Source organism: Symphodus melops, assembly GCF_947650265.1.
Source record: "Symphodus melops genome assembly, chromosome: 7".
NCBI classification, from domain to species: Eukaryota; Metazoa; Chordata; class Actinopteri; order Labriformes; family Labridae; genus Symphodus; species Symphodus melops.
In genome coordinates, this window is record NC_136697.1 from 6,618,163 (window position 1) to 6,634,310 (window position 16,148).

The 16,148-nt window shown below is 42.1% G+C and overlaps 1 protein-coding gene across 1 annotated transcript; it reads right to left on the reverse strand.

The window, feature by feature from the left end:
- Window positions 1-1,377: 1,377 nt before the first annotated feature.
- LOC306827112 (cysteine-rich secretory protein LCCL domain-containing 1-like) lies at window positions 1,378-15,900 on the reverse strand. The gene is made up of 15 exons (XM_079348784.1): window positions 15,616-15,900; window positions 14,544-14,860; window positions 9,283-9,401; window positions 8,814-8,946; window positions 8,510-8,625; window positions 7,406-7,506; window positions 5,718-5,885; window positions 5,578-5,638; window positions 5,434-5,500; window positions 4,627-4,757; window positions 4,470-4,513; window positions 4,291-4,363; window positions 3,646-3,715; window positions 2,880-3,013; window positions 1,378-2,713 (listed from the first exon to the last, which is right to left on the reverse strand). The coding sequence occupies exons 2-15, from the start codon at window positions 14,808-14,810 to the stop codon at window positions 2,662-2,664; spliced, it is 1,536 nt and encodes a 511-aa protein (XP_079204910.1). The 5' UTR covers window positions 14,811-14,860; window positions 15,616-15,900; the 3' UTR covers window positions 1,378-2,661.
- Window positions 15,901-16,148: the final 248 nt, after the last annotated feature.

Below are 16,148 nucleotides of genomic sequence, written 5' to 3' on the forward strand. Positions count from 1 at the left end.
AACTAAGACGTTTTGTTAGCTAGTATACATGCAGCAGTTGAGGTTGCTAGGCGACAAAAGAGGTGCTAAGGACCAATAAAAGCGGACACAGACTCTAAACGGGTAATCCTCCGTAGAAAAGCTAACTTGTCTAATTTAGTTTGACCTGAGCTGGTCCCTCAAAGGATGACTGAGACCAAGCTACAGCCCACCAAATACTCAGCAAGACTACAAAACATGGAGTCTGCACTTTTATAAAACATTTAAAACAAACATTATTTAAACAAATGAACAGTTTTTTTTTTATCTTGCAGTCCTGGTCAACTTCCAAAACATTTTGTTGCCACAAAAAAAGCAAACTATTAATAGCAACTTGGCTGAAGTTTGTTTATTGAAATCTTCTTCTTGTTTTTTTAAAAAATGTTCATGTCTGCCTTTTTGCAGATCTGTTTGTAATGTTCATATAGCTCCTCTCTGTTCAGGGGTGACTGATGGGGGCTCTCTGGCTGGAGCCTGACCACATCTGAGCCCATCGAGACGCTGGAAAGGAAATGCATCCCAGGAAATCGAGAGATTAGGATCAACAAGGTACAGAGATGCTCTTTGTCCGTGCGGCAGCTGGCACAGCGAGCGGGTGAGCACTTGAACATCAGCTAACTCTGAGCACTGAGAGGGAGGTTGCTTAAAAATAAGAAGTCGGGTAAAATATTTCTGGGTATAAACAAAGAGCACCATCCCTGGAAGAACCATGTTGACTGATCCATACTGAGAAGAATAATGACACGCCTGCATGGATCTGTGGAATTAAGCTACTTTTCAGACTTATGTTATTGTGAGGACGAACATGCTTTGACTCTAATCAAGTACAGCATCAGCACTCCTGATACGTGTTATTTCAGGCTGGAAAACTCTGTGACATCCGTAGCTTGAACATAACTGACACCCTTTTTGCCTTTAACTTGGAACATGCGCAGCAAACTTGTTGATAAGATCTGCTCCTTGGACCTGAAAGCAGCGTTTCTTTTCTTCTCCTCCTCTGTGTTCCCTGCAGTTCCTGGAAGCAAACACAGCTTTCTAGAAAGACGTTTCGCTTGAAAGTTTATCCACAGCTGAATTTGAGATGATGTTGACATGGTGAAGCCCAGACTCTTCGGGCGATCTGGACCTGGTCAGGGCTAATATTAAAAATAGTGTGGCTACTAAAGTGCAGCTAACCATCTGCCAAAGCTGAAAACAAGTGTTAAGTGATATATCATGAAAACTCGGCAGCAGCCTGTAACATGTGGTTTGCAGGATTTCGATATTTTCTAAACATCTAAAGAAGGAGAACTTATTTTATTGATGTCATGACACACACACTGAAACATACACAGTCACAAGGTCGTTCTTTTTCCTCAGAGTATTTTAATAGTCAGTCTCCCGTGCACATTCCTGGCCAGCCAGGGTCCATTTATAGAAATCTTTAAAACAAAAGCTTGGAAGTAGCAGAGAATAAAACTATGTTACAGACACGATATTTACAAACATGAATACTTTGAAATGATGGCGTTGTTTGACCGTCATAAAAAATAACCACTTGAGTGATAAATATATGTTTTGCATGCAGAATGAGTTTAAGCATCCACTTCGTATTGCTTGTTGGAAGCGTTGAAAGTGTTAATGGAAAAGGCAACAGAAGCAAACTTCTCATAGCATAGAGTTCATTATTATTTACAACACTTCATATGTACAAATATACAACATGGTTTTTACTGCGAGCAGTGCTGCTATACGGGCTGTTACAACTGTGAGAAAAGACAGGATGTAGTTTAGGATGACTGAGACCAGGCTTCACAGGAAGTTCAAACTGTGGACTGTACCCACCTGAAGGATTTATAACCTTTCATCATGTTATTGTATGTTAGCAGAAATAGCATGATATAACGCTGCGGCTCTTCCAGTCCCAGTCCGTACAGCACAGTTGTATGTCAATACAATCTATGGTTTACACCGACAGGAAGGCACTCACAGGCTCAAACATTTGTCATACATGTTTTTTCCCTCTGACGTCAGGCCCAGCCACCACCCCTGGGGAAGATCGATGGCCCCGCCCATTCAGGGACATGTAAAGGCAAAGGAGTACTTTTCAAGGAGAGGCAAAGGAGAACCAGGTTGTTTTGGTTTTGTTTGTTTGGACTTCAAAGACGTAAGAAAACTGAGCTCTGAGTGAAGATCAGTCCGGCACACAGCTGCGCACTGAGGGGAGGGGTGAGAGGTGAGGAGGACGGGGTGCGGTTTGTTTTTGTTTGACAGACTGATGCTAGAAGGTGACATCGACTGGACATCTACCCTGAATGTTGCATATTACACATTTGTTTTAAAAAGCATGATGTCATGACATCATGTCAGTAAAGGATGTCTGGAGGTCCAAAGTAAATATTACTGTCAGCTCCGGTTAAAAAAGACATCAGCCAACACTTATCCAAAAGCGTCATTCACCAATCATCCTGCGCTAATATTAGACTCTCATTAAACTATGAGCAAACGTGCAGGGGCAGCCACATGTTACCCTGAAAGTGTCTTTTTAGAGGTTGAACGTGGAGTGTTTTATTGGAGCATTAAAGGTCATTACAGGTTGTGAGATCATAATGAGTAGGTTTGTTGGATGTGAAGAGGCCATGTCTGACAGCTCTGTGTCCTTTTTCAGATGACGGCGAACACTCTGAAGGCTTTTCCAGCTGTCGGGTTCAGTAGGCTGGAAGAGACGGAGCAGATTACGTTATATTCGAAGAGATGACCTCATCACACTGACCGAGGTGTTTGAAACCCCCCAAAAAAACAAATACATCCATGAGAAGATGTTTCTGAAATATCACCCTGGTAAGATTTTTTATAATAAGTATCTCATGTTTTAACCGTACCTTTCTGAGGTGATGCCGTTCTGGTAACTACCAATGTACTGCCTCCTTTTGTCCACAGGCATCACATCGAGGTACCCTCCTGACTCACTCTGGATCACTCCTGCATGAATGGCTGCTTGACAGATACTGGATTTCTGGATGGGGAAGAATATCAAATCAAATCGTTTTTTTGTGTTCATCAAAGTGGTCAGATTGACTCAGCGGTAGGATTCACGCCTGCATGTAAAAAGGCTTTCGCCCTCGAGCAGCCCATTGTGTGTTTGACCGCATGTCAGTCCCTCCTCTCTCTCTTCCTGTCTTATACTCGTACACTGTCCTGTCCACTTGATAATGCATAAAGCCCAAACATCAGAAAATAAATCCAAAGCAGCTTGTTTCTCTGTTTTCAGGAAAATGTACAATAACTCTTACTGCTGACTTTTGCCATCCTAAATAAATATGATGCTCGTTCAGGCTGACACAGTAAGTCTCAGTGTGTAAGATACAGATTGGCTCCAAAAACTGAATTCTTCATTATTGATCATGAAAAGGCAAACACCACTTGATTTCTCAGAACAATTAGAAATAACAAACTTTAACTGAATACAAAGTCAAAATATCTCAGTTGAAAAATGTGTGCAACATGTTTAGACCTGTAGAGAGAAGAAAGCCATGTGACTTAATGAAATACATATTCAGCAAGGTTTGAGCCATCATGACTGTGGGTACACTCGTGTTTTACTGTCTGAGGTGTGTCAGATCAAATGTCTTCGATGTTAGAACTCACATCTGAGTAGTAGCTTGTCCCGATGACTCGAGCTCGACTGTCACGTAAGCAGTTCCTGGGACAATAAAGCCTGAAAGAAACAAACACATCTAACCTTGACTTTACCCGGGCATCACAAACAGGTATGTTAACAGTCAATAGGCCTATATGTGTTTATTAATTCATTTCTGCAGAGAAGATGTGAACAGTGAATGAGTGCACACTCTGCTTCTCCTCACTGTGACGGACACACGCGGTGCTGTAAACATGCTGTTTCTTTTCTGTCCTGTTAAATGTCAGTTTACGCTGATGGATGTAAGCTAATTAAACTGGAGTTGTGTTTTAAGTCAAACGCAATTTTAGTTTTAATCGTGATCAATCGTTACATTTTCAACATTAATGGCGATTGATCACTTTTAAACTCATATTTGGAACTTTTTATTTTACATTTAGAAAATTAACATTGTCAGGCTTTTATTTTGAATGTTGGTACAGATCACGTAGCAATACATTCTTCTCATATTTGGTTTACCGGTTTGTGGAAATCAAGAGATATATCAAGTCATTTACAGGGATCTATATGCTGCATGTGCTCTGCTGCCTTTTTAGAAGGTCACACAGATCGTCTAGTTGTTGTGTATTTCATGTCAGATGACTGCAGCTCACCTGGGACAGTGTCGTACAGGTTTCTTGAAGGGGCAGAAAGTTGCAACGGTGGTATCACACATCACGGCCTTTACTGGGAGAGAAAACATCACACAAATTGACCTCAGGTTTTTTCTCTATGCAGACAACATGACACTGTATCTGTATCCACAAGGGGAAAAGGACGAGAAGTCACTTACCAGGTACTGTTTCTACTTTGAAGGAATTTGCGCTCCTGTTTTTCCTATGAGGTCAAAGACAGAAAGGTCTGTCCATCATTAGCTGAACAACACACCAGAATGTAAAACTCACAGACCGTTATTATAAACCTAACTAAAAACAGAGACTGATTCTGACCCGAGTGACTGAATAGCGTTCTTGTACGACTTGGTGAATTGTTGTTTTCTGCCCAGTCTGGTCACATCCAGCCACCCTCCATCGTTGTCAATAACTCCTGAGTGTAGAGCAGCTCCACACACACTGGATTGCTGCAGTAAGAGACAAACACTCATTATAATTTACAGCAGAGTGTAGCTTAAAGGAGACATTCAGTTTCCATGAACATTCATACAAACAGCAAACACATCTGAATAGTTGAGTACTGGACAAAAAACAAATCCAAAGACAGAGGAAGATGAAGTCCGCACACCAGAAGCTGCTCCAATAAACATTTAATGGGAATTATCACCTCATGTAAGGTTTCAAGCCCTTCGGCCTTCATTGAAAAAATATCACAGAAATGTGCCACACAAGTCTACACTGGAACCATCAACTGCATGAGAGACAGAGTGAAGTTAAGTTAGTGATAACTCCCTTTAAATGTCACCAGAGCAGCTTCTGGTGTGTGCAGTGGCGATTTTAGAGTTTGTTGGGGCCCTGGGCAAAAAATCTTCGGCTTCCCTCCAACTAGCTGTACTTATTATTTTCCTCTTTCTTTTTTTCACTCTCAGACAGATGATTCCTTGTTATTTTTCTCCACAGACACACACACACACACACACACACACACACACAGCTTGCTAAATGTTGTGGCTTAAAGTTTGTTAGCCCACTGTCCTCGGGCCCCAAGCATTTGCCTGACAAGCAGCACCTCTGGGTGTGCGGACCTCGTCTTCCATAAACATCTAAAAATGGAAAATGCTCTTTATCAAAGAGTCACAGTACCATGTCGTAATATCCAGTCCCGACTACTTTTCCCGGACTGTCCAGGCAGCCGGGTGGACACTCGTATCTACGGACAGAAACAAAAAATGAACAGAAGCATGCTGGTACATGAAATGTTTCAAATAGAGAATCCTCAACACTTACCTGTTACAGGTGGTCCCCTTGCACTGATCTCTCAGCTTCGTCTCACACTCCACCTGTTGGCCTAAAATCACAAACACATAAGAACTTTACACAGTACTAACTCCACCACTCAGAGACATGGGATCTTAAGGAGTCCTTACACATCTGTTCTGTGCTGACCATCCTGTTTCTGTCCAGGTTTTCATTGGGGGAGGGGTCTGGTGTCTGGGCCCGGGGTTCAGGCTCCCTGTCCCTCACTGGTTCTGGCTCAGGCTCAATGAAGTTTGTCTCCTCTGTCTCAGGAGCTGGACGCCTTTCAACGCCCCCGTCTGAAAACATGGATACCAGATTATCAGTATGTTTATCAATTAGCTTTGTTATTCTGTGTTATGTTCAAACAAGGTGGGATTACATTTGTACATTAATATGAATATTTAGAAACAGAAAAACTACACTGGGCTGATCAACGATTACAATGAGTTGACACTCTGAGGACCTAAAACAATGTTTAAGTGTTTTCACACATCTATAAACTTCAAGGTCAGCTGCAATTTTTTCACCTCCACTCAAAGCCACAACATGCAGGAATGCACTTTGGAGGTCTCTGGGTGCACTTGCATCAAACACATTGTTGTTACACTTTTTTCTCACAGACCAACAAGTGGGAGGGGTCGATGATGTTTATGTCTCATGATCGTCACAGACAGTGTGATCTCTGGGCACATATTGAGATTTATGATCATTTTTGTTCACCTGAATGTTCTTCTCCGCTCTTTCATTGATACCATGAATATGTTGAACTGCACACATGTGCTCATATACAGAGGCAAAAATAGCCTTCAAGGTGTCACACTTGGTTGCTTCTTGTGACGTCTGTAGCGGCCGTAAATGGTCAGAATCACATTACTACACACCTGTCCATTAAAGCACACCTCCATTCATGGCTTTCCCCGTCATCCACCCACATTCATCTCATTATCCAATATATATAATAATCCACCGTTCCCCGCGTAATTGGAATCCGTCTTCCAGGAAGGGCATTTGTATGAGTGCCTGTCCTCATTGACGGGGGTGGGAGAAAAACAGTCGAGGATGAGAAGGTGACTGCACGATTAGAGCGTTTTTTGAAGCCGTCTCGGTTGGCTGGAGTTACATCGGCACAATCGCTCCTTGGATTTGTTTATTTCCATCTGAGATCAGCTGGCTCCGGAGTCTGGAGATGCCGGGTCCAGCGGAGAAAAGACCGACTTACTGACTGTTTACTTCGGTACCGTGAGTACCCGGTGTTTTTCTTTTGTTTTGTGTATTATTTGCCCCACCGCAAAGAAACGCTGGTTATTTTGAGTTTATTTCCTTGTGTTGTGTTGAGGCCCACCAAAAAACCCAGAGCGGATTTTTGTTGTGTTGTTGTGTGGTGAGTACCTGACACTGGACTGGACTGTGGGTTTGGGGAAAACACGAACAAACTTCATTTCCCGAGTGGTTTGAACTTTGAAATAGACAGACTGAGATACACACACGGTGCTGGGCACCATTTCTTTTCTTTTGTTTTGTTTTGGAACTATGATTTATTATTCAATATAAACTTTCTTATGAACATAGCATTGCTTTGTTTAATTAGTGATTCCTGGCTCTTAATGGCGCTTAATTATTTTGTGCAGGTTGACTATTTTTTGTTTAAATTTATTTTACTTTGTCAGACTTGACTCTGACTGGCACCCCAACATTAAAACCAGTCAATCCCGCTACAAGATGCACAACATTTTTCTCGAAACTTTCAGGACTGCATGTGTGAAAATGGCTTCAATAAACAAAGAAATTCAGGATCCCAGAAAAACAACAAACCTACCTTTGTAGCAGAGATTGTCCCTGCAGCCTCCAGCGTAGCTCGCCGGACAAGCAGAACAAGGAGCTCCATATTTGTATGGAGCATGACCCCACCAGTTACCCCTGGAAAAAAAAGATTGATTGTTAAAAATTTGAGATTTCAAGATAATAAAAAACAATATTTAAAGGTTTTGGTAGAAAAAAAAATCAGATCAGATTTCTTTCGAACTCGTGAAAGAAATTTGTTATTGCTTGGAAATCAGGGCTGTTACCTCAAGATAATGACCCAAATCAGAACCTTAAAAGTCAAAAAGGCACGCAGATCTGAAAGTTTAAGTGCCAGACCAAAAAACATTAAAAGAGAGAAAAAGTACTGAGTCGGCCCACCAGAAGTTGCTCCAGTAGAATTTAATTGACCCTACACTTGTGATGTTTCAGGCCCTCACCCTTCATCAGACATGAAGAAGTCAAAGGACACACCTCCACATATATATAAAAACACCTGAGGTCACCTGATTGGTCATGTGATAAAAAAACAAGAAGAATAGAAATTTGGCGCTGTGAAAAGGTTCAAATCAGAAGCTTTCCATCAGAGGTCAAACCTCATAACAGTAAAACTTTATTTGCCATTGCTGACTCAATTGTTCTACTCTACAGGTTAGCCCGGATGTTTCATATTTATTAAGTCATTTTTTTCCAGGACATGAGCCCGTTAAAACTGGTGCTAGGGAAGTTCAGTCTTTATATTTTGCAGTGCGGAGCAATCTTCAGTACATGCAGCTCCCTGCCTGCATGTCAGTGAAAGGTGGCCATGCCTAAAAAGCTGCACCTTCTGATCTTCAGCACAAACATCTGTTGGCTCAAGACACATCACTTTAAGATATCAAATAAACCTGACAATGTTCACTATGGAGTCTCAGAACTGTATATACAGTAGCTGTACTTCCTTAGACCGATATATAGAATCAATGAAATACCTGTTTGAGCTCTGTTCATACCTTGTGTTTTGGTTGTGTCTCTTGTGTTGGTGACCAAAGTTAAAAGATAATTACGAGCTTTATATTCTGAGGACTTCAGCCTTGATCTGTTCTATCGAGGGTCGCTTGTACTAGGAGTCCAAACTTACGGTGGGGAGTAGTTGCAGACCAGATAGACAGCTTTGGCCCAGATCATTCCCCACACGTTCATGTTGTAGCACACGTTGATGGCACAGCCAATGCGATTGCTTGTCGCCCACACCAACTGGAAATAAAAGTACACGGACCAGAAGTATAATGGATGAAGCAGTCAGAGGCAGTGATTAGTGTGTTACATAAAAGATAAACCTTCAAAATGATACGCCTCTCACTAAAGGCTCATTCAGCCTGACAAAGTAAAAACCTATGTCCGGTTGCACACAGCCACTTTTAAAGAGAGACATGAAGCCTTACCTGTGTGTAGTGAGTACAAACTGGTCCTGAACATCTGAACGGGCAGTGTGGGTTACACTCCTGGGAGTAAGGGTAGCTGTAGTGCCTCACCTCATCATACCACGCCTGGACATGGAAGGTAGGAGGACGATCCCTGAGAAGGAAGTAAAGCTGTTACACTATCATTTTATCAGAATGCAAAGTGATGTTTTTTTTCTGTTTAACTAAAAGTATTCTTTGACAGTTCTTCACTAACATACATATATTCATTTCAGCAGCTTGAGCTTCAGCAGAGTAAACAAACAATAAATTAATTACATCGAAAAAAGAGCAACAAAAGATCTTTTTCTGAGGAAAGATTAAGCCAAGTTGAAGTGCACATGGTCATAACAGTGAAACTCTGAATGGCTCATGAAACCATTATGGACATGTAAAACAAAGACACAATTTTTATGGATTGAAAGCACTAAGATTTACTCCGCATACACACCTGCCCCAGTGAGCTCCCAGGTTTTGGCCTATTTGTGTTAACATGTGGCTCGGCCCATGTTCCCATCGGCAGGAATGAGCCCAGTGCTCTGCACTCCTCTCTAACTCGTAATCCCAAACCTGCAGAGAGCACACACAAACAGAACAACAAAAATACTTGATTTAAAATGTAGCTGTTTCACCTGGCTGTGCCATGAATGGTATTTGTATTTTGAATATATGCAACATGTACCCTCACAGAGGGTTTATGAAAAAAAAAAAAAAAAAAAAGTTCAAAATATGATTGATGTCTAACATTGGTGATGAAGGCTAATATTAGCTTTCCTCCAGCTGACTTACCTCTTGACTTCGTCACTGATCCTATCTGAAACCAGGATCTAAAATATCCTCTAAATGTTGGCAACTCGAATTTGAAGTTAAAATTGATGTAAAAAAATGTGTCAAAAAAACACAACAACATCAATCAGTGCTAAATGCTACAAATCCATCCAGAAAAAAAGACATTTCTTGATTACTGTGTGGATATCAAGTCACTCTGCAGACACCCCAAGAACACCTTGTAACCATTCTGAAGACAGGAAACTAAAGTCATAATTTCCCTGAAAAGACTTGGCCCAGGTGTGAGTTTGTTTAAATGAAAGCAGCTCATCAACTGTTGCATGAAGGGGCTTTCTGATTGATAGTCGACCAATCGGAGAGCCAACAAAGGGTCAATTACAAATGCAGCCACGGACACTTCCAGCTGAAAGTCACCAGTTCACAGGGCCACTCATTGACCCCAAACACAGATCGTAGAACTTTCTACATAGTTTTCAAGTTCCAACATCGACTTCAATGGAACTGATCCGTCCCAGCTATATTTTTAAAGGACATGTATGCAGTGACACTGACACGTCATACAGATGTTGAAGGCATGGCAGCCCTCGTGTATAAAGGAAGTATCAGATTGATTGGTACAGTATATCTACCCTTAGGAGGGCAGTACTGAAGGTCAGTGAGTATGTAATGGGTTTTTTTCAGCTGTAGCATTAGGTCATATTACAGCTCTCTTCAGCTCTGAGCTTTTTTCCAGAGCAGCTTTGCCTCTGACAGATGTTTGCAGACCTGTAACTGCACTCTGGATTGCTCTCATGATTGAAGTGGGCTAAGTGGCCACTTAACGTAGCTGTGGCTTTAGTTGCTACTCATTACATTTTTTAAATATCTCGTCATCCCGATCTAAACGACCATGAATATCACTGAAACTAATCTGAACGTAAGCTCACATTCTGAAAGCAAAGTGAACCTTGAAGATGAACCTGTGGTCCTTACCGTACTGTAGGCATTCCTCTCGCAAATCTAACACAGTATAGTCAAAACTAGGCCTCTCCTATTAAACACACACGTCCACTCTGTTACACGCAGACACATACACGAGAGAGGAGGGAGACAGAGAGGTACCACCAGCACCACATCGAATGACAGCTTCGTGCTACTGTCCAATGTGGTTGTTTGATAGCGTGTTTCCAGTAAGAGTTGGTCTCATAAAACAAGCAAAGAGAGAGAAACGACATCGGAGAGCGTCGACTCTTCTTTAATGTAAAAACTGAACTTGAAAAATACCTTAAAACCACTTCCACACCTTTTGTTTTAAACTGAGCAGGGGAAAAAAAGCTCACGATTGAAGGCGTGAGCAGTTTCAACTTTGCAGCGAAGGTAATTTGAAGTTGACTTTGTTGGCGACGGAGAAGAATAGGCGCAGTGTGCTCTGCTGTTGGCATTCTGTTTGGTTGCATTACGGCTATCACACGTCAAAACTAATAGGATAATGCTTCAGTGTGGGGTTGTAACTGCTCTGATTGACCACCATAATGTGTTCCATATGTTGGGTAAGACCAGCACACTGTGCCCACTGTTGCCCACTCACTGTGGTGCTTACTGCTTACTGTTCAGACCTGACTGAGAAAGTGATATTTTCACTCTTCACTTCTTTGGCTGTAATCCAGATGTGGCCTCGGATATAAACACTGCAGTGATTTTTTGCTCTAACTTCCCTCATGGTTGCTATGTGATACTACATATTTCCATGTTGTTGTTACTCAATGAGTGAAATACAATGAAATTATTGTTGTTTTGTTTCCTTTACTGACCTTCAGGCCATCAACAGCACTATGTTATAATTCTGCAAAGCCCTACACTAGTGAGAGCACAAGGCCCTGTGTCCAGCCTGACGCCGGCTGCGTCTTTTTTAATTGCTTTCAATGAGAAAAGAGCGTTCTCTGCAGAAAGCAGGACCCTGGAGAACAAGCGCAGTGTTCAGCGTCTTTTCTTCCGAGCACTTCTTTGTGCTGCGGCTCTGAGCGCTCAAGTTGAAAATCTTTTAACTTTTCAGAAACTCTTTTCCAGATGTAAGATGTTCACTGTAGTTTTGCAGCCAGCGGATCGTGTCCGGCATCCTCTTTGCTCCGTCTTTGATCGGGTGGAAACAACGCTCAAATATAAAACATACAGTGAAAAGTAACACAGCAGTGTTGGTCATACAGTGGCTGTTGTCAACTTACTGTTGTCATAGAGACGGGAGAGAAGTGCAGCACGTTTCATCTCAGCGGACAAATGCTTCACGCAAACACTCCAGAGTGCACAGCCAAAGATTTTCTGCATGGAGCAAAACGCTAGGTGGACCCTCTGAAAGATGCTTGAAAGATTGTGGTGGAGACTCAGAAGACGACTCAGAGCTTCATGAGAATGACTGGACTGACTGACCAGACACAAAGTGCTGCCTCTGGTTCATGAATTGGCTATTGTTGAGTTTTTGCCTTTAAGTCAACGCTACGTGTGATTTGATGTGTTCACAGTAACAATGAAGGACTAGAGAAGAACACATTGGCATGCACAGAGGGAAGAGTAGGATGCTGCTTGAATATGTTTCTGGTAATTGTTTGCTTGATAAAGACTCTGACTCTTGATTCTCAACTCTGCAGATTGAGATGAATTTTCCTTCTGTGTTTTCACATTTGCTCATCTTTTATGAGGCGGCTGACAGAAAAAAGAATCTAGACTAAGTGACGTCTGTATGTGTTCATGCATGCAGCTTATCCCAGAACATCTTCAAGAGTTTTGTGCATGTGTGAATACACCACCAGTGTGACACTATATACAATATAGAAGCAACGTTTTTATCAGTCCCCTGAGTGTGGCTGCATTTCAAGAATGACTTCTGCATTTCAACTTGTTCAGACTTTGAATAAGGAATTAGTTTGAAGCATACTGAAACCTTTCCCCTGCTTATAGGCCAACTTGCCCACCTGCTCAGCCAAGATGAAATTGAGGTTCAGTGCAAGACTTTGTCATGAAGAAACAATCTACAGCAGAAACTCATGATGTCTGCCAGCTCATTATTCTCTCCTAGTTCTTGTTATTCTTCACTCTCAATTATCCAGCACAGAGGAAGATGGACTGCCCGCCAGGCAGTCCACAGAGAGGTCACAGAAAGATCTACCAATCTCCTTTTGCATTCCTAAAAGCATTAAGTACCCAAAACACAGAAATCAGACCACCTCTATGAGCAGCGAGGTAAAAGGAGTGCATTGTTGTCAGTTCAAATTGTGCATCTACAATGTACAAAGTGCTTCTGCTTCTTCGCTACATTTGCTGTGTAAAAAGTAAAATGCTTTTATTTTAGACACAACCGTTTCTCAAAGGTCTTTGGTGAATGGCTTTTGTTTAAAAAAAAAAAAAACCTGGAATGAAGTGTAGCCCCTTCGGCCTCCAAATCCTGCAATCTGAAAACCAAATACTTAGTCCCGACCTTACCACATCATCATCATCAGTAATAGTATCCCTTGCTAAAGAAACACTGGATTAGTGTACATAATATACATTTACAGCACAGTGCCCCTCATATCAAACAGCCAGGCCTGACAAGTTTGAAATAGATTCAGTGCTGTGGCACCCACAATGAGATGTAGGATCAAATAAAAGACAACATCAGGCCTCCGGTCAGGGTTGTGAGTGAGCTGCGATGGATGGGGAGAGAAGAGTGAAAGAGTGAAGAAAAGCCTGAAGGAGGGCCAGTGAGGCTGAAGAAGGCAAAGCAGGGGAGAGGAGTCTGCAGGAGGAGGAGTGATATCAGGGCAGGAAGGGAGGGAGGGGAGGGAGGGCAGGAGGGCTGAGGTAGAGTGGAGGACAACACTGCGGGAGTGAAAGCTGGATAAGAGCCAGGGTCAGCGAGGCTGGGCATGCAGGAGCTGGAGCGGGCCAGGTTTAGGCTTTGGCTTGCAGATGTTGTTCCCTCTGTTTTTCTTTCTTTGCAGCTCTGCTGTCTTTCGCTGACAGAGCAAAAATGAGAGTCAGGAAGGTCACCAGCTCTCAGACCTGGCATGGGCTTCTACTTGAAAAAATAGAAGTCGTAAAGTGGTTTTGATACCATGAACAAAAAACTAAGTCCGAGGCCCCCAATAGTGGACAAAGATACCAGGAAACACCTGCACAAAGTTTATGTGTCTCAAATTCTCAAATGAAAAGTTGTCAATGCATTTGTGCAATTCAGGCAGTGTGCAGCTTTGGGGTATTTCTTCTTCTCTTTCAGTAGACATTTTATTTATTAACTTTTTGTAGTTTTTGACACAATGGTCACAGGATAAAAACCTCACCACCCTCCCACTTCCTACTGTGTTCACACTTCAGCTCACACTGATTTCAGCTGGCGTTCAGGACCATCCCAAGTAGAGTGCAGACCCCGAAAACATCTGTTTTGTCCAAGTGTGACAAATTTGATAGAGGACATATCTGTGTGTTGATCCTACAGAAACTACAGAGCACTCTGTGCATATCATTGTGCAAAAAAGACACTTTGGAAAGCGCTCGACGCAGTGGTAAAACCCACCAATTAGCATCTTGTAGTTAAAGTTTGATTAGATGTGACTGAGGGTTTACACTTGTGTAGATTAACTGCATAATTTAAATTAGACTATAGCCACTAATGTTATAGAAAGGAATTAAACGTCCCTGTTAAACCTCGTCTTGGAGGCAGCATGATGGGGCAAAGTCGTTGAGCCTTTGAGCTGTAGGGCCTTAATATCCTATGTTTGATAAAGTTTGATTCAAAAGGGTCTAAGAAAAGTTTAATACAAATCATCACCTTAACTTCTTTAAATCAAGGACGTCTTTAAATCAAGGACACACTCGTGCTTATTGTTCATTCAGATTAAAAAGATGTATTCAGGGTTGTATTACTTATAACCTTTAATCTACATTTATCTGCAGTAGAGACAAAACCCTTACCATGTACTCCATGTTGGATGCAGGAGGGTGGACTTCACCCCTGAGCTTGTTGTGCAGGTTCAGGATCAGGTGCATGTCTCCATCACTGATGGCTCTCCTGCCTCTCGACCTGGCCCTCCACCAGTCCTCGTCCTTGTCCTTGTACTTGTCCAGGATGGACTCGAGGTGTGTGGAGTTGTTAAGGACCACGGCCAGGACCGTCTGAGTCAAACACAGGAGCAAGCTCGCCACTCTAACCCAGCCCGAGAAAAGAAGAGACCTCTCCATGATGGGGAAGGAACTGCAGCTTAATGAAGAGGAGGCCTACTTTAAGATGTCTGCAAAAAAGACACAAAGAATAATTTGAGGCATATATTCAAAAAAAGGTAGCATTAATACTTTTAGGATATATATGTTTCCATGCAGCTTCAGAAGGAATGTACAGCTCAGTTTAAGCTTATTATACGGCCATCTAAGAGTCCAAACAAGAACATGGACTCTATAGGCCTAAGTGTACATTAATTTACTCCCCTAAGGTCATGATCTCTATAGGAGGCCAAAGTTACCTTGAATCTGTCCTCTGTCTCTGTTTAATAATGCTGTAATTATAGGGAACTTCCCTTCTTACAGTAAAGCTAATACAGCTTTCAGCGGCCTGGGTGCATCTGCAGGTCACTGCATCACTACGCACAGAAGGACCAGTGTCAACGGACTTTTCACACGTTGTGTTAGAGAGCATGAGATTTAGTGCGCATGCGTAAACTACTCTGCGCTATCGTGCATGGCAGGAAAATAATTTTAGCACTACTCAGACAACATTTTATTGAATTAAATCACACTCATGTTCTTTAACTAATTCCTTCAGGAAAAAAACAAAACAAAAACCCCACTTTTTTTCTACATTAAAAAACCAACAACTTTATTTGTAATTCAAAACACAAATATAAGACGTCTCCCAATCAATTAGTGCATTGAATAATAACTCCATCAGAAACACCTAAAATGAAGAGATAGTTTAATTTACAAGAAGAACACAGATCCTGAATTTTATCACAGTAATTTTTACTCTGTATCAAGAAAAATGCAATTGTACCTTTCAATTCCGCTTCACTGATCAAAACACCTCTTGGGTAAAATATTCCAGATGCCAGAGCTTCTTTAAAATGATTTCAGAGTGACAGCTTTCCAATCCACACAGTCTCTAATAACATCCATCACACACAATGTGCGCAACTCGCTTTTCTTCCAGGCAGTACATCCACGCTGGGACTGTCAGAGAGAAAAAAAACGGAGAGCTCAGAAATGTCTCTATGTACCTGTTGAATTCCTCAGCTCACTCTGTGCGCGTCGGGCTGCAAGGGACCGCTGCTCATTTGGCGCTTATATGCCAAAGTTGCGCAGCAACGCGCAACGCACAGGACCACGCCTCCATAAACCTTCTTTATTCCCCTGACCGCACCCCCGTTTGACACGCACACGCACACACACATACACACGCGCGCATACACACACACACACACACACACACACACACACACACACACACACATACATACACACACACAAACCAATAGGGATCAGTTGGGACTCCAGGGTTGATCTATTTGAGGAGGCATCTGACTGCAC

Bases quoted from the DNA above. Each gene is read 5' to 3' on its own strand.
- LOC306827112 (XM_079348784.1), bottom strand. From the start codon at position 14,810: ATGGAGAGGTCTCTTCTTTTCTCGGGCTGGGTTAGAGTGGCGAGCTTG. The intron at 5,501-5,577 runs GTAAGTGTTGAG...TTCTGTCCGTAG, and splicing joins AAGGGGACCACCTGTAACAG to ATACGAGTGTCCACCCGGCT. The intron at 3,716-4,290 runs GTGAGCTGCAGT...TGTTTCTTTCAG, and splicing joins CCTGTACGACACTGTCCCAG to GCTTTATTGTCCCAGGAACT.